Source organism: Chiloscyllium punctatum, chromosome 11, assembly GCF_047496795.1.
Source record: "Chiloscyllium punctatum isolate Juve2018m chromosome 11, sChiPun1.3, whole genome shotgun sequence".
Classification (NCBI taxonomy): Eukaryota; Metazoa; Chordata; class Chondrichthyes; order Orectolobiformes; family Hemiscylliidae; genus Chiloscyllium; species Chiloscyllium punctatum.
Window position 1 is genome coordinate 115198012 of NC_092749.1, and position 19011 is coordinate 115217022.

The 19011-nt window shown below is 40.3% G+C and overlaps 1 protein-coding gene across 5 annotated transcripts in view; it reads left to right on the forward strand.

Moving 5' to 3' along the window:
• Positions 1 to 19011, forward strand: part of wdpcp (WD repeat containing planar cell polarity effector) — a 143061-nt gene that overhangs the window by 69676 nt on the left and 54374 nt on the right. For all 5 annotated transcript variants that reach the window (XM_072581588.1, XM_072581585.1, XM_072581586.1 and 2 more), the window contains 3 exons: positions 4892 to 5501; positions 9687 to 9875; positions 13173 to 13296. In XM_072581588.1, coding sequence (XP_072437689.1) covers positions 4892 to 5501; positions 9687 to 9875; positions 13173 to 13296 — 923 coding nt within the window. The remainder of the gene's footprint in view (positions 1 to 4891; positions 5502 to 9686; positions 9876 to 13172; positions 13297 to 19011) is intronic.

Below are 19011 nucleotides of genomic sequence, written 5' to 3' on the forward strand. Positions count from 1 at the left end.
TTATTGGAATTTTTTTTAAGAGACAGCATTAATGGTAATTACTCCATTGAAAGAATATAATCAATCAGATTGTCCTTTCTTTGAAACAACGTGAATCAGAACCAGTAACATCCCAGTATTCTGCTCTTAATGTAGATATATTTTAAATGGTTTTGCACAGATATTTGTTGAAGCTGCATATTTCAATCAACACTTGCCTTGCTATATGCATTTGTTTTACCACAACTGTTTTCACTCTTACTTCCTTTCTCATTCCCTTCTTTAACAATAAGGGAGATGAAACAATTTTAGGCTTAGACTGATACATGAATCAGTAACTGCTTTCTCAACACTTTTATGCAGTTACTTTTAAATTCTAAATCACTCCGTAATAAACAGTTCTATGATAAAACTTTGCTTTAAAATGCTGAAGTTGTTCTGTTGTTTTTCACACTACTGAAGATTAAGCCCTGCCTAGAGATTTTAATAGTTTTTTGCAGAAAGTTAATTTGTAAAGGTAAAAAAATTTAAGACAACCAATCTATGTTTTTAATAATGGTGTAGATTTTCAGGCGTATAGCAGGACACAGCAGGACCTGTCAATAGCTGACTTATAAAAAGCATTGTCCCCACAGGAGCATCTCCCGTTAACCTAATTTTAATACTTTCAATAAGGTTTTCACTTTTAAGGGCTGCTGACAGAGGATGAAGGTAGCATCTAAACAGTTCCAGCCGCTTAACAGTAAATGGCCTTGTGAAGCAAATGTTGTGTTTGTCTTCAAAAGGACTATGCACAGTTTTAAAGCAGAATTGAATCTTTTTGAAGGCCTTTTGTGATTGCCAGGAGACTGTGACCAGCATAATACATGTAGCATGCGTCACAATCTTGGGCATTAGAACCACAAAACTCAAATCTTATATTGTCTTCCATTGCACACAAATTCCTCTCTTCTTTCTTCTCTTCCTCCTTTTAGATCCTAACCAACCACCTTTTAGTCTGTTTTTATTAGTTCCTGGGATGTGGGTGTCACTGGCCAGCCCATTTGTTGATCATCTCTAGTTGCTCTTGAGAAGGTGGAGGTGCAATTACTTTTTACTTTTACTTTCTTCATCTTCCCCACACTCTTTTCTACTATTTCCCTTCTAACCCCCTTGCTGACATGGACCCAGTTATCCTAGCATTTCCTCACCTGTGATGTCTCAGCAGTGCCACTACTTCAAATAACTTTTAAATCGCTTTACCATGCATCCTGCTCAATATGGGATCAATCCTCACCATAAATTCAGACATTACTGAAGATGCCCTTCAGCCCAGCAGGTCTGCTGCAACAAAAACTATTCCAAATGTACTGTAGTCCCACTTTCCAGCACTTTCCCCACAGCCTTGAATGTTAAGACATTACAAGTTCTCATCCAAGTTTTGTTTTAAAGTTCATGAGGTATCCTTAGCTAAACCACCTTGCCTGTACATCCCTGGAGACTATAGGGCAATATTTAGCATGGCTAATCCACCTAAACTGCACATCTTTGAACAGTGGGAGTGCCTAGAGGAAATCCAAGCAGATGGGGAGAATGTGCAGACTCCACATTGGAAGTTGCACAAGGCTGGAATCAAACCCGTGTCCCTCGTGCTGTGAGGCAGTAGTGTTAACCATTGCGCCATGAGCTATCTCATCACTTGTCATCATTGAGTACTCGCCTGTCTTGTTCTTTCTTCTAAAGTGCATTACCTCACATTTGTCAAGGTTAAATTCCATCTGCCACTCATATTCTCCTATAGCCTAAGACTTTCTTCCTATTATCATGTACCTGGTGAATCTTGGTGTCATCCATAAACTTACTTTCGCCCCCCCACCCCACCCCACCCCACCCCACCCCACCCCACCCCACCCCCATTATATCCCTATGTTATGCCACTGGAAACTGGCCTCCAGTCACAGAAACAGCCTTCTACCACCATCCTTTATCTCCTGTTGCTAAGCTAATTTTGGATGCAACTTGCGAAGTTTCCCTGGATCCCAGGTATTTTTACCTTCTTTATCATACCCTCATGTGGGACCTTGTCAAATGCTTTTCTGAAATAAATATAAACTACATCAACTAGACTAATGGGAAGAGGTCTCATGAATAAAGAAAATGCTGTGTTGCAATAGAGCCCCAATGTCTTTTTAACACACTCACTACCCCCAATGCTTACCCTGCTAGTAATATCTAGTGGGACTGGTCTTTTCAGAGCCATTGAAGTGTACTTGAAGGACTGATAAAGACCCATTAATGTAAAGACCAATGGCAAAAATTCCCAATCTTGAGGAGACATCATACTTAAATTGAGGGCCAGCAAATGATGATAACCTCCTGGATCAGGACTTGCTACTTGCTTTACCATCAAGATGTACTTTGGCTATTGCTTCTCAATATTTCCACAGCTCTTAATATGTTTGCTAATGTCTCCTCTGCTATAGAGGATGTCATCTGAATCTCTCAGTTTGCAGTACCTAAATGTATTAACTAGGTAACCAATGCCCAGGGCTGATCTGTAAATTAATTTACCTTTGACTATTACAATCAACAGAGAGTCTGGAGATTTATGTCAGTGACTGACTTGCCCTGAATCCAAGAGAAAGGGGTACCATGTTTTAGTTTATAAAAGAAAATTGAAGCTGCTTTGAATGGGATTTGGAGTTTAAGCTTCCTAAGATGTTTAAAGGCAACATCTCAAGAGGATAAGAAGAATGTTAGAGATTATGGCAGGAAGCATACAGTACAGCAATCGTGATGTCACATTGAATGTACACAACCTTATTTAGACTACAGTTGGAGCGAAGTGTCCAGTTTTGGATCTACACAATAAGAAAGATGTTGAAGCAAAGAAAAAGCTCAGGATAGATTCATTTAAATGCTGCCTGGTGTGAGCAAGCATAAATACAGAGAAAAGTATTTAAAAATTGGACTATTTTAATTAGAACAGGAAATTATGTAATGATTTGGTAAAGCTGTTTATCATGGTATCAGCCATTACTGCACATTTTAAGTTGCCCTTAAAAGATAATTAGCTACATTTCTCTTGCAAACAGCTGAGACAGACTTGACAGGCTGAATGGCCTTACTAATCTATGAGTCCATGATACTATGACAACAGGTTTGTCCCATTTTAACATTTAAGAATAGATTAAATAAATGGATGAAGAAAAAAGCAATAAAGGGATATCAAAACAGCTGGGGATCATAATAATTAAGGGCACATGTGGAGGACAGACAACAGGGTGTCCTGGTGGGGGCCACAGCCAGTATCTGTGATGTAATTTCCATTTTGTCATTGTCATATTAGTCAGCTGACAGTTATCATTACATTAAATATGTCATGAATGCTGCTCTCAAGGTGTTTGTAAATGTACTCTTATCTGCAAGAACCAAATAAATCAAGAGGTAGCCATTATCTTCATCCAGGTAACTGGATTCCCAAAGGGCAGGGTAGAGTCACCCTATTAACTTCATCAATAGATCAACTGTAATCTATCCAGACAAAAATGGTATTTATAGATCCAGCATGACTGACCCAGAGATTTTCACTGTTTCAGTAGCAATCTGTCCCCAGTTTGAGCTGGTGTTTAAATGATGTACAGGAGAAAGTGGGGGAATCTGGTGGAGGAAGTATCACCCTGGACTTATGTGTCAGGTTACTTGTAATGTTCAGCACTTGAGGCTCAAAAAGAGCATTAATTTCAAGAAGGTGCTTTCTGACTTAAGGTGTGACTAAGCAATAACATAATGCCTTTTGAGTCTTGAGATTTTCTACAGAAAGAACAAGCTCTGGATATGGCCAGTTCCATTTCCAACCTGAATCTGACAGCTGTCCTCCAATCTTGCCACGGAGTGTGTTTCTAAGTTGCAGAACCTTCTCTTAATGTCCATTGAGAGATCTGAAGCAACTTTTCCTCCATGTTGGAATGTGTGTAGGTCTTGCCCTTGCAAAGAACACAAAGATCGAGGCATGTCATAAAAGAATTTAACATGTGACATTTGTTTCCCATATTTGGGCGAGCTATCCAATAATATTCCAGTACAAGGAGACGATATTAGCTGCAGGCAATGGAGTTGTCTCTTCACCTTGTACTTAATTTTACAGAAAATGTGAAAGTTGAATGACATAACAGGAGATGAATGCATGGAAGAGGTGGGATGGAGGGGGCTCTAGTGCTTGCTACACATTGTTCTTTCTTTTACATTACATGCTGCTGGAGGAGAGGAAGAGTAAGGCTTTCAGCAATATTCTATCTTTCTAGCACAAAATAGCCCTTTTTGTTGAAGTAGAAACAGTCAATGCCACAAACCTTCAGGCTCCCTAGCAAATGACTCCTTGGCTACTAGAACCATTTTCTTCTTGCCATTATCTCTACCAGCATTATTTCTGAGAATCTGTAGACTTTGTTATTTGCAGGTCTTACCCCACCAACTTTCCCACAATCGCCCACATTGCTGTTTTTATTATTGCTTTTCAAACTTCAGTTGCAGCTCTTATGCATGCATGTGCAGGTTGGCAGCTGCTAAAACTTTTAGTTGCTGCCACAAACCTGATTTATTTTCTTCCTTTCAAAGTAGGATGTTCACTGTAAAGCCAGTTTACATTTTACATTACATCCTTCTCAAAAATGTGATTGGATGCCAGTGGGATTAATGGTCAGTTGGACATTCTGCCACATGATTGTTTTGATGACATTAGGAAAATCCAGCCATTGGTGTCTGAATGTTTTTAAATATTACGCATTATTTTACAAACACAAGTACTATATTTTCCAATAAGTTGTCTTCTGATTCCTAAATGTATAAGTAGGGATAATATAGCAGCAACTGTTCAGAATGATACTAACTATTCATTGTGTTTAATTTGTGTACTGTTTCTCTTCCTTTTCAGATTTTAAGCTTCATCCGCACAGAAGGTGATCCACTTGATGCTGGTTTCAGTATTAATCAGCCATATCAGGTCCACACAGTAGAATGCTTTGTCGGCCAAGACAAAGAGCCAATGGCAGACAGCTGCATCTATGAGTGTACTCGGAATAAATTACAGCGCGTGGCAGTCATTAGCATCCCATTGAGATCCAAAGCCATTTGCTGCAGCAGAAATATTATAGAAGACAAGCTTGCTTTAGGTTGTGAGGATTCTTCACTGATTTTATATGATGCTCATCGCAGGGTAACTTTACTAGCTCAAGCTGATCTGATGCCTTCTTTGATAGCATGGCACCCTGATGGTGCACTAATTATGGTGAGCAGCTATCAAGGTGAAATTCAGTGTTATGACATGGCACTGTCACCAATGAAGATGCAGTTGTTAGCAGAGGACATAAAACCTGTGACCAAACTTCAACTCAACCAACATTTTGCTATAAAAAGTAGATTGGCACAGATTCAGTGGACAGTTTCCCATGTCATTCCTTCAAGTAGTGACAGCCTCGATTTACATGATCGCATGTTTCTGAGATTTGATAAAGGGCCTGTTGGAGTACTTTGTTTGAAACTAGGTAAGCTCTCTGCCACATTTCAGTATATTTGTTCAGTCCTTTGTAATATTTTATTATGAAATGCATAAATTGTTTATAAAGTTCTTCAGTTTCTTTTAATTTATTTGTTTAAATTTCAAATCTGTGATCCATATCATATCCTCGATTAACTGGCATCTTCACATTCACATTGTGAAATATACTTGTACACAATGGCCTTGGTTCACAGTCAATGGCAAAGCAATAACAATCACTGCTAGTGTTGTATAAAGCTGCCCACAATGCTTTAGGTGCCTTGGATGTCTATTTCTTCTTTTTTGCTAATAGTTTTGAATCTGGCACCAAGTCAGAGGGTTCTCCAGACATTAGTAGTGGTAATGTCAACCAGCAGAGTAAGAAGCAAATTAAATAGAATTATTCTCACATTCAGGAATCCATGAAGTTGAATTCTTTTGCTCTTAATTTATGTTTTCAAATAGTGAAATAAATGCTTATAATTGGATAAAGATGAAAATGCTATATTTGAAATGAAAGGCCCTTTTAAAAAATTATATTAATGATATTTAACATTCCTCAAATATAAAATTGTTTTTTCAGGGCCTGTAAGGATATTTAGTAGTAAATTTTAAGTCAGGACATGATTAAAATCTCATTTAACATGATTCAAAAAACTGTACATTTTTCAAAGGTTTTTACAGCCAGACAAATATAATGAGTGAAAGTCTGATTAATTCAGTGTTAGTTTACTGTGGAGGACTTCACAACATACATTCTGGGCAAGGGTACAATCACTGACAGCTTCCAAAAACTTCCAGTTTTCCATTTTCCAAATTCCACAGACTCCAGAAATTTATGTTTCAATGATTTGATTATGGTAAATACTGATTGTTTTTGCTGTCATTATCATCTCAAAATCTAGGCCATTGTATAATACATATTTTTAATAACTTGCGAAAATAATTAAATGGTTCAGTTGTAATGTAGTACATATGGAAAGAAGTTAAAGCAGTTTCATAAGTGTGTAAATGTCCAATTTATAATGTCATGGTCAGGAATGGATTATCAATTTTTCAACAAGCTAGTCAAATTTATGAAGAATTGACTATGGATTTCCCTGAAACTTTTATGTCACAGAAGTGATTAGATACGATGTGTTTCAAAACGAAAGAATTATCCACTTGTTTACTAGTCCTACTAATTTATTAAAACACAAAGTTAGATATTTCTCTCCAACATTTTTTTAAAGTTTAACTTGATTATAATGAGGTCAGCTAGGTGGACCTCACAGAAAATGTATTCCCTAATTGGGGCTGTTAATATGGTCCAATCTGGGAGCCCTGTCAGACAGATATAAATGGGAATGAAGCACTACCGCAGTTAGGCGGTAGTGTGGGGGTTTGAAAAAAGGAAATAAAGAGAAAAAAAAAGAATAGCAATGTCAGATATCTTGTTGACTCTAAAGAAAAAAAAATAAATAGGAATGTCGTGATGGTGGTATACTGGTGAGCGTTGCTGCCTTCCATGCAGTTGATCCGGTTCAATTCCCAGCCATCACACCCTGGTAGCGTGGCCAAGTGGCCCCAGACTCTAAGGAGGCGTGGGTTTGAATCCCACTGCTGCCATTTGTGTGGATTGCAAGTTGTACTGCCATGAGTTAAAGTTCAGTGTTTAAAGTTCAGCTCTATTTAAACTCCGAGGGAGCTGGATCAGTGTGGGAATGAAGGACTCTGCTCTTTTCCCTGTGTTAGAAGAGGAGAGGAGAGATTCTGTGTCCTTGCATTAAGGAGGAGTTTATTTTGAAGTTCTTTTTTTTCCTTTTATTTTTTATTGAGATTCTTTGTTTGTTTGTTTTCTGGCTTTTCTTTTTTTTGCTTATTTGAAGCTGCGTTCAGCTGTGCAGGCAGCTTATTACTATCACCGCTGCTGTTGCTGCTACAGCTTGGGCCTGCTCCTACTACTGGAGCCTGGACCTTCCCTCACTGCTGCTGCTGCCTGGGCCTACCTACATCTGGGGCCTGCTGTAACTACTACTGCCTGGGCTCACCCGCACGCAGGCCTGTTTCCACTGCAATAGGAAAAAAAAAGATAAATACGAATGTCCCCCTCCAAGTCTATTTTGATTTAATCCCTGCCCTCCCCTTCACTGTTTGATCACACAGCATTGCCCATTGCCTTTAAGAAGGGTACTGCTTGTCACTAGCCACTCGGGTGATTCCTTTCTTCCTGGTGGTGGAATATAAACAAAGATGAACACACTCCATGTTTTTCACTGTGTCTGACACCTGCACAAACACGACATGGGTGCTGAGGGAAAATAAGCACTACCACTTTTAGGCAGTAGTGTGCGGGAGAAGAGAGAAAAAAAGCCATGTCAGACATCAGGGCACTGAGGGAGCTGGATCAGTGTCAAGGAATTTCCGCATGTAAATAAAGGATGATTTGGTGACAGGATACCGGCCTTTATGGAGTTATTACAAGTTTCTCCTATATGATTCAAATATGGCTTGCAACCAGAGGAGGCCATTTGATGCCTGATGTTCATGCTGACTGTGGTCAGGCTCTCACCAACTGCAGAGAATTGGGAGGTCACACAACCCTGCTTAGTTCGATAGACAGGAACAGTGTAAGATCGGATTGGTCAATGAGAGATTTTGAAACAAAATGAGGAATAATGTTATTAGAAACATTTGCTCCAGTGGTGGATAAATGTTGGTAGAAGCTTTTAGGATGAGTGGTCTGTTTCAGTATTGTAACAGCATGCTCAGTATAAGAATTTATTACTCTGGCATTTGGACTGCTAAAGTACAAATTCATACAAGTACTTGCCTGTCTGTACACTCTGGTAGAGACATGAGGTTTCACATGCCAACATTCAGTTAGATTGATTTACAGAGTTAATGCTTGAATTCTTTGCATGCAGTGATATGACACCCTCGATTGTAAGAAGCAAGCCAGCATGGTCCTCTGGAATTCAGCTTTCAAAGGGCAGAATTGAGAAGAGGTGGTGAAAAAGCAAATAACAAGCCCATCTCAAATCATTCCATATTGGATGGCCCCCAAGTATAATGTTAAAAGTATTTTTAATAACTGTAGAATAAGGTAGTTTTCTGCACACACGTCATGATGTCACAATATCGATGAACACCATCAAATTGGAAGCAGCTTTTTTACTACCAATATGATTGGATACTGAAAATTCGAAATGAGCTAGGTAGTAATTCACTCCAAGCCCTACAAAATGTATTGCAGTATTGTCTTTCATTACTTCTTTTGAATGCAATTTTTTAAAGTTAACTTTTTATCACAGTATTCCCCTTTTACCTTGCCAAAGGCTATTATGGGCAGCTGTATTGTGTTCTGAAGCATTCCATTAATTACAATTGCCTGTTTGATCCATTTTAAGATGCTGCCCATTAGAAAAATGGTAAATTACCTGGTTACCTGTGAGGCATACTGCTTTTTCTTGGAATCAGCAAAGCTTTCTCGCTGTCCCTTGTGGTTTGACTCATGCCTGCTTCCCAGAAATCTGCAGATTTTACTTCATATTGCAAGCACATTTCATTTTACTTTATTGCCAGCAGGCTGAGAGAGGGGATTTGGAGCTCTAGCTGCTAATTGCCAGCTTGTAATTTTAATTGGACTGCTTCCCTAAGCACTGTTCTTAAATCAATTAGGCAATGAGTTGTCTGTCACTTCATTCTCCTGTGTAGGTCATTTGGAAGCTCACCACCCACAAGAGGTCAAGCACCCAGATGGAAGAGTATTGACATCTACAATTAATGTCTCTCACTTTTACTGATTCCTGGTATCCAATTGTCTTAAACATTCTAAAAATGTAATGACAGCTTTCTTCTGCACTACCCCGCCAGCCCCGGCCATAATATTGCCTTGTTACAAGTCACAAGACCACAAGTGCCAGTGAATACTGCTCTTCCTCCATAGTTACAAGATTACGCAATGTGCTGATTAGTCACTCCTTGTTACTAAGATCAAATGATTGCTCAGCATCCATCAACATCTAAATAATTAACCCCTTTTGTTCATGACCTAGTTGTCAAGAGATTAGTGACTGACATGATTGCCTGGTCCTATAGTATTTAATTTGGTGCTTTACCTCAAATTAGCATCAAACTGAAACCTTTATAATCACCCAAATTTGTTCTATAACTTTTCTTACTTCACATGTACATTTTCTTCTTATGACAGGTACCATATTTAGAGGAAAGCTGAGACCCACTGAACTCATCCATCAGTATATTCGTTATGAACAAATCGATGAGGCTATTCATATTTTGTATGGCATGAACTGGAACGCTGTGGGCTCCCAGTGCTACACTTGCCTCATTGCCCTTGTGGATCACCTCCTTAAACAAAAACTTTCACCAGAAAGAGAAGGTAGGATATGTTCAAAATCTTACTTTAGCCATAGTGATCTCGAGTTGTTTAAATCTGTTGACTTCCTTTTTGCATGCCAGAAGGCTTTAATAGCTACTGAATAGGAGTCTTTAATTATTAAAGCAGAGGCTTGAAACTCTTTCATGCCAATAGATTCATTTGATGTGAGCTCAGCAACAACCTAACTAAACCAAACTTGCTGAATCATTGTAGGGTGCTGCTGCCACAATTCTCCAGACCTCCACACCCTATCAGACTCCACAAAAGAGCATTGTGCACTATCTCTCATCGGTCATCACACATGCATGCATTATGATTGGTTGCTGTGCTCAATGCCCCTCCCAGTTTCCTGACCTTGTAGACATCACTCTCCCACATATCTCACAAGCTGGTTGAAACCATCTATGCTTCACTTCACTTATCCACTCCAAGATGACCTACAGTCCACATTCAATCTTGGGAACCAGTATGGAGCGATGTTCCTGAACAAGATCTCACAGCTAATGTGCTTTGGATCAAGGAATGGAAAACACAGCAAGTCATTAACAAGTACCTTATGACAAACACTGTCTGGCAAATGGCAGGCTTTGAACTTGCATAATGAGAGGGGGCCTTGCTAAATAGGATTAAGACAAGCCCAGACCCCTGCTCAGTCAATTTCCACCAGTGGGGCTTTGGGATAAACACTTTATGAACTTGTGGAGGGAACGATGATTCTGCACATTACCGAAGAGTATCCGCTTTACAGACAAAATCACAAACCTTAAGCTCAGCAAATGAAGAGTAAATCACTTGACTCAGGGAATTTACATTTGCTAAATAAATAAGCTACAGAAATAACAATTTGTTTTTATTAAACTGTCAGCGATGTTATATACACCTCAGGCAAACAGGACTTGAACCTGGACCTTCTGGCTCAGAAGTATGAACACTACTACTAAGAGCTCTCCAAATTGTAGTGTATAATGTTTTGCATGTAGTAAAATTTCCAAAAGCACTTCACAGGATTGCAGCTACTCAGGCTACTCTCCATGAATGCTCTGTAGAATGTGGTGAGGATGGGGGTGTGGGAGGTGGGCTTTCCTCAGCCTGCGCAGAAAGTGGAGACACTGCTGGGCTTTCTTGGCTATGGAGCTGGTGTTGAAGGATCAGGTGAGATTCTCAGCCAGGTGGGTGCCAAGAAACTTTGTGCTGTTCACAGTCTCCATGGAGGAGCTGTCAATATCCAGCAGAGAGTGGTCACTCTGTGCCCTCCTAAAGTCAACAACCATCTCTTTTGTTTTGTCCATGTTCAGAGACAGGTTGTTGATTCTGCACCAGTCCATTTGCCGCTGCATCTCCTCCCTGTGTGCTGACTCATCATTCCTGCTAATGAGATTCATTACTGTTGTGTCATCAGTGAGCCTAATGATATGATTTGAGCTGTGCATTGCTGCACGGTCGTGTGTCAGCACGGTGAACAGCAGTGGACTGAGCACACAGCCCTGGGGCACCCCCTGTGCTCAGTGTGATGTTGTTGGAGATGCTGTTCCCAATCCAGACTGACTGAGGTCTCCCAGTCAAGAAGTCCAGGATCCAGTTACAGAGCCCAGTATCCAGTATTCAAGCCCAGCAGACTCAACTTTCCAATCAGTTGCTGAGGAATGATAGTATTAAATGCAGAACTGAGATCTATGAACAGTAATCTGAGGTAGATGTCCTTCTTGTCCAGGTGGGTAAGGGCCAGATGGAGGGTGGTGGAGATGACATCATCTGTTTTTAGATTTAGATTTAGATTCCCTACAGTGTGGAAACAGGCCCTTCAGCCCACCAAGTCCACACCGACCCTCCGAAGAGTAACCCACCCAGACCCATTTCCCTCTGACTAACGCACCTAAGACTATGGACAATTTAGCATGGCCAATTCACCTGACCTGCACATCTTTGGAATGTGGGAGGAAACCCACGCAGACATGGGGAGAATATGCAAACTCCACACAGACATTTGCCCAAGGCTGGAATTGAACCTGGGACCCTGGTGCTGTGAGGCAGCAGTGCTAACCACTGACGACACGGGAACTGCAGGGTGCCCAGTGAGGGAGGCATCAGGGTCTTAATATGCTTCATCACAAATCTCTCGAAACACTTCATAATGATGGGTGTTAACGCAATGGGGCGGTAGTCGTTGAGACAGGACACTGAAGACCAGGAGCCATTGTAGGTCTTTGTGTTGCTTACCTGCCAAGGGCGATGCCAGTTGTTGTTTACTATCAGGCTGTTAGAAATGCATTTATAGATCCATCACAGTTTCATCAACAAGATAAGAAGACAACAAACTTAAACCCAATGCATCAGCTTTCTCACTAGCCATTTCTTTTAAAATGCAATTATAAAGTTCATAACGTCCTGTACTGCAGTGTCAGTTTTGACTTTTCTGCTAAGGTCTTCAAGTGGGATTTGAATCCATGACCTTCTGCCTAAGGTGTGAATGCTTCTCACTGAACCAGCTGATTGAAGCAAATCGTTTTCATTTTGAGCATCAATTGAACTTAAGGAAACCAGTAAGAGACTTGGAAAAAGTTGCAGTTATACAAAATAATAGCCCAGAGATGTTTACATATATGTTATTGAAACTTCTATTATTAGGCTTTCAGCCTTTCATTTAAATCTTAATTAGTTTATTCAATTCAAAGTAAAATTGGGGAATGTATAATTTTAGGGTTAGAATGAGAATCCCTATAGTGTGGAAACAGGCTCTTTGGCCCAACAGATCCACACCGACCCTCCGAAGAGTATCCCACCCAAACCCAATCTTCTACATTTATCTCTGACTAATACACCTAACCTACACGTTCCTGAACACTATGGGCAATTTAGCGTGGCCAATTCACCCTGACCTGCACATCTTTGGATGGTGGGAGGAAATGAGCATCCGAAGAGAGACAGGGAGAATGTACAAACTCCACACAGACAGTCGCCCATGGCTGGAATCGAACTCAGGTCCCTGGTGCTGTGAAGCTGCAATGCTAACCACTGAGCCACCATGCCACCCCAATTATTGTGCCTTTTTAAATTTATCTGCCACACTAATAAGGTGGTAAAAGTTACTGGAGATTCAGCACAGGGGTCAATTATTGCCTTACTTATTAGGGCAACAAAATCAGCTTTGATTTCTGACTCTCACCAAGTATTAAAAAAATTGATGAAATAAGTCACCACGAAGGGTACATGTAACTTGAAGCACAAGACTATGGCAGTGATTTTGATGGTCATGTTGCAAGGCTATTTTTTAAATGATACAGTACTTTAATTCTGCAGCACAACTTGAAGCAAGTCTCGGAACATTTTATGCCCCTACAAGACCCTTGATGGATACAGTTGTATTAGAATACAGGGATCCAATCAGCCGGTATGCCAGACGTTTTTTTCACCATCTGCTCAGGTGAATAATCACTGTTTCTTCTTGTTGTTCATTCTTGTTATTTTCATAAACACTTGTAGATTAGAAATAATAAGTTGAACCACAAAATACCGATTTCACCTTTTATAATGCGAGTCATAGAGTCATGTGGATCATTTAATATTTTAACATTTGCAGTATGTTTCAATTTATATAGTACTCACCCAGCTGTGTTGGAGGTCCAGCAAATCTCTCACTGTTATTGAAGAATTGCTAGGTGTTCATTGGTTCCAGTTTAAAAACTTCTGGTCAAACTTGTGAATTATATATTTTCCCAGTTTCTGATGACAGCAGATTTTCCACTCCTTACACTAAGCTTTTGTGCCACATCACTAAACCAAAGCTAGCTTGTAGTGCATGAAATACTGGTCCTAAATTTCCTCATATTAGCCTATTTAAATAATTATTTATAACTGCCTGTGTAGTTTGACCCTGTGAAGGAACTAAACCTAATGGAGGTTGTGGAAAGTCTAGTCAGCAAGTCTAGTTAAAGGGATTTGCAGTCTTAAAGGGTAAATAGCTGTATACAATAGGCGGTGAATGAATAGTAGTCCAATTTTATCATAGAGAGGGATAAATGTCATGCGTTAAGAAAGTGAAAGGAAGAGTAATGCGAAGGCTTATTCTTTGGGGTAGTGATGGAGCAATCCAGCATCTTTTTGTTGGGTGATGACTAGATGTACCACCACGAGGTGTGTGAACCCTTTTCAAGACTTCAGGGCATCTCCTGAAGAGGACATCACTTTATGACTGAAATTGGTGATGGGCATCAAGGCTAGTGTTCGGGACAATGTTTGCAAATCTTGGAAATAGGTATAGCAGAAGGCAGCACACTTAAAAAGAATTTGACAAGGGAAGATTGTATAGTATTAGAACAGATTCCAAAAACATTCATTTGTGGGATTTGTGGTGGTGGTGGTGGTGGTGGTATTCCCATGTATCTGCTGCCCTTCTAGATGGGAGTGGTCATGGGTTTGAAAGATATTGTCTAAGGATCTTGGATGAAGTTGGCATAATGGAAAGTATTGTGAGCTGAATTCTGGCTCTCTCTACTCTCTGCACCACCGCTGAGAAAAAGAGAGAAATGGGAGAGGGGAGCTGAAACTAACACAGCTGGACAGCATGTCAATTTCAAAGTATTGATCGTGCCAAATATAATGAGTATTGCAGAGCAGAGTGAAACAGGAATCTGCATTGATGAGGGAGTATCCTTGACGCAGCACAATTTTAAGGAAGTTGTGCAATTGCTCTGAGCTTGAATAGGGTTGGCCCTTCTCCCACATTACAGACAGAAGATCATGGAACAAAGCAGCCAAGGACAATGGGTGGCCACCTGCCCAGAAGGAAGGTTCAGTTAGCAACGGGGGCATGAACGTTAGCTTTTGGGCCCAATGACAATTAGAAGAAGCTCCCTTCAAATGGCAGATCGTACCCTGAGCTTGAGGAGGGCACAATTAGGTGAATTGGCCATGCTAAATTGCCCGTAGTGTTAGGTGAAGGGGTAAATATAAGGGAATGGGTCTGGGTGGGTTGCGCTTCGGAGGGTCAGTGTGGACTTGTTGGGCCGAAGGGCCTGTTTCCACACTGTAAAGAGAAAAAGGGGCAGCATGGTGGCACAGTGGTTAGCATTGCTGCCTCACAGTGCCAGAGACCCAGGTTCAATTCCCGCCTCAGGCAACTGTCTGTGTGGAGTTTGCACATTCTCTCCGTGTCTGCGTGGGTTTCCTCCGGGTGCTCCGGTTTCCTCCCACAGTCCAAAACTGTGCAGGTTAGGTGAATTGGCCATGCTAAATTGCCCGTAGTGTTAGGTGAAGGGGTAAATGTAAGGGAATGGGTCTGGGTGGGTTGCTCTTTGAAGGGTCGGTGTGGACTTGTTGGGCCGAAGGGTCTGTTTCCACACTAAGTAATCTAATCTAATCTAATCAACAAAGATGGAGCTACCCAGAAGTGACCAGGGCCCAGTGCCACAGGAGACTGCAAATCTTCATCCTTGCAGATGGCCACAGACCATGTCACTGCGAAGACCTTATACCTCACGGTGCTAAGTACCATATATTGCCAGTGGCCATCAAAGAGCCAAAAGCAAAGAGGTTCAAAGCTACTATGTATTTAGCCATATCTGAAAACCTGCTGCACAACAGTGCAGTCATGTTCACTAATGCTCTGTTTTCCAGAGCTGAAGAGCACATTCATTTTGCAACAAAGTCTGGCAAGGACAGTGACATTGGCTTTCATATCCATTGCTGGATCTGTGAGACCTCTTCTGGAATATTGTCTCGAGTTCTGGTTGCTCAGTTATAGGAAGGTTATTATTTAAGCTGGAGAAGATTCAGAAGAGATTTACCAGGATGTTGCCGGGTATGGAAGGTTTAGTTTTAAAGAAAGGCTATTTAAGCTGGAACTTTTTTCACTGCAGTGTAGGAGGTTGATTGATGACCTAATAGAAGTTGATAAAATAATGAGGGGTATAGATGGAGTTAATGGTAGGTGTCTGTTCCCTAGGATGGAGGATTTCAAGATTGGGGGCACAATTTTAAAGTGAGAGGAGGGAGATTTTAAAAAGATGTGAGGGGCATCAATGAAGCAAGTTCCACAAAATGTCATCACAAGAAGTTGAGGTTGTAGGTGCAGCAGGTAATTAAGAAGGCAAATGGAATATTGTCCTTCATTGCTAGAGGGTTGGAGTTTAAAAATAGGGAAGGTATGCTGCAGCTGTATAGGATGCTGGTGAGGCCACATCTGGAGTACTGTGCACAATTTTGGTCTCCTTACTTGAGAAAGGATATATTGGCACTAGAAGGGGTGCAGAAGAGATTCACTAGGTTGATTCCGGAATTGGGACGGTTGCCTTCAGCGGAGAGATTGAATAGCCTGGGATTGTACTCATTTTAATTTAGAAGAATGAGAGGGGTTTATTTCCCTCATAATTTTACAGCTTTCTCTAGGATAGAAGCAGGGAGGTTGTTTCCACTGACAGGTGAAACTAGAACTAGGGGACATAGCCTCAAATTATGACGGTGCCAATTTAGGACTGAGTTGAGGGTTGTGAATCTGTGGAATTCCCTGCCTGGTGAAGCAGTTGAAACTACATTGTTTTTAAGGCAAAGATAAATAGAGTTTTGAACAATAAAGGAATTAAGGGTTATGTTGAGAGGGTGGGTAAGTGCAGCTGAGACCACGAAAGGATCAGCCATGATCTTATTGAATGGCGGAGCAGGCTTGATGGGCTGGCTCCTATTTCTTATGTTCTTATGTCCATCCTGCCGTCGATGTCACTTCTCCATCTCCACCATGACATCTTGTTTCTCTCTGGTGTAATGGGAGGCTTTGGCAGAGCTCCTCCTCTAAACACCAATAATTTTGTAATTGTGTGTACTCAAATTCCACAGTTCATCTGTTTCAGGAAAACTGTCACAGTACTAATTAAGGTCTTGCTCCCATGAAACTCTAAACTTCTATCTTTTATTAGAAGCAGCTTTCTGACCCAAAGCTAGACCTAGCTCCTGTTTCTCACCCACTGGCAGAAATTGAGCTCCGTTGCAATGCACATTCATACCTCATTAGTGTATCTTGAAGCTACAACATACAATTCAAAATCTTGCCATACTCACATTTGTCAAGGCCATGATATCACAATTGTTTGTAAAACAACATAGATGCAAGATTGTTCAGTATCAGCTTCCACAATAGCTTCTTGCTTCTATAACAACAGTGCAGTGTAAGGAAATGTTAAGGAGGGAAGAACTCAGTAAAATTACAATCACCAGAGAAGTAATATTGAGCAAATTGTTGGAGCTGTGTGCTGGGTCCTAGGTCCTGGTGGGTTTCATTCTGGAATCTTAAAAGAAGTGACGAGTGAGATAGTTAATGCATAGATTTTAATTTTCCAAACTGCTCTGGATTCAGGGAGGGTGCCTTTTGGATATAAAATAACAATCATAATTCCTTTATTCAAAAGGGAGGGAACTAGAAAACATTTAACTTATTGTATGTTCTAAGGAAAATGTTAGAAGCTGTTATTAAATATACTGTAACAGAGTACTTAAAGTTCAAGGTAACCAGACAGAATCAACATGGTTTTGTGAAAGTGAGCTCATATTTAACCAATGTAATAGTATCATTTAAGGAAGTAACTTGAATAAAGGGGAACCAGTAGATGTACTGTACTTGGGTTTCCAGAATGCATTTGATAAGGTGCCACATGAAAGGTTATTATGGAAAATAAAAGTTATGGTGTGGGTGGTATTTTGGCATGGATAGAAGATTGTCTGACTAACAGGAAACAAGAGGCATAAAAGATTATTTTCTGGTTGACAAGGTATATTGAATGTTATTTCACAGGGATCAGTGCTTGATTTCAGCTATTTACAACTTGTACGGATGAAAGGATCAAAAGCGTGTTTTCTAAATTTGCATATAATAAAACATAAGTAGGAACGTAAATTGTGAAGAGGACATGAGACTTAAAAAGTGACTTAAATTGGTTAAGTGAGTGGACAAAGAGCTGACAAATGCAGTATAATGTGGAAAGATGTGAAATTGTCTACTTCAGCAGAAAGGGTAAAAATGAAGCATTATTTTTAAATAGTGAGTGATTGCAGAACTCTGATTATTAGGGTGATGTGGGTGTCCTAATCACCCTAGTCTTACCAGACGATAGAGTTGCCTCCATTAGAGAGAAATAACCGGTGCTGGTTTAACCTGAGGGTCACCACGCCTCCGGTGAGAGAGGTTGAGAAGGAGATTCCATCATAATAGTCTCAGTCAGTGCAGGAATTGAATCTATGCAGTTGGCATAATTATGTATCCTAAAGCAACCATCCAGTCAACTGGGCTAACTAAACCTCATACTTAAGTACGGGCCAATGGTGCGATTCCATCTGGAATACTGTATACAATGTTGTTATCTTATTTAAGAGAGGATATAAATATGTTAGAAAATAGGAACAGCAATAGGCCGTTTAGCCCTGAGTGTGGTTGAATTGGTTCAACTTAAATTGTCTTGAATTGGCTCTGCCATTTTAGATTATTGCTTTTGTTTTCAAGCACTTTTTATCTATCACAACACCATATTCTTGTGCTTTCCCCATATCTCTTGATATCGTTACTTGGAACAGTACAGAGAAGGTTTACGAGATTTCTACCTGGAACGAGCAGGGTGTCTTTTGAGAAAAGGTTAGACAGGCTTAGCTTGTATCTGCTGAAGTTCAGAAGAGTAAGAAGCAACCTGATTGAAACATAAAATCATGAGGGGTCTTCATAGGTGAGTGTGGAAAGGATGAGAATCAGGAACAAGAAGTCACTGATTAAAAATAAAGGGTCACCCATTTAATAGAGAGATAAGGAGAATCTTTGTCTGCAGATGACAGAGGGTCTTTGGAACTCTGTTTCCCAAGAATTGGTGGAAGCAGAGTCTTGAATATTTTTAGGTTGAAGGTAGGTAGATTCTTGATAAACAAGAGGACAAAAGGTTATTGGGATAGGTGAGAAATTGGAGTACTCAGATCAGCCATGATTTTATTGAATGACAGAGCAGGCTTAAGGACTGAGTAGTTTTTTTTGCTCTTAATGTATAAGTATGTTCATTTGACAGCATGCTCAGTGGAATATGACTGTATATTAATTTCATTCATTTGAACTGCTAGGTTATTCTGAACATCAGTGTTACAAAACTTCAATTTGTATTACCTCACTGTC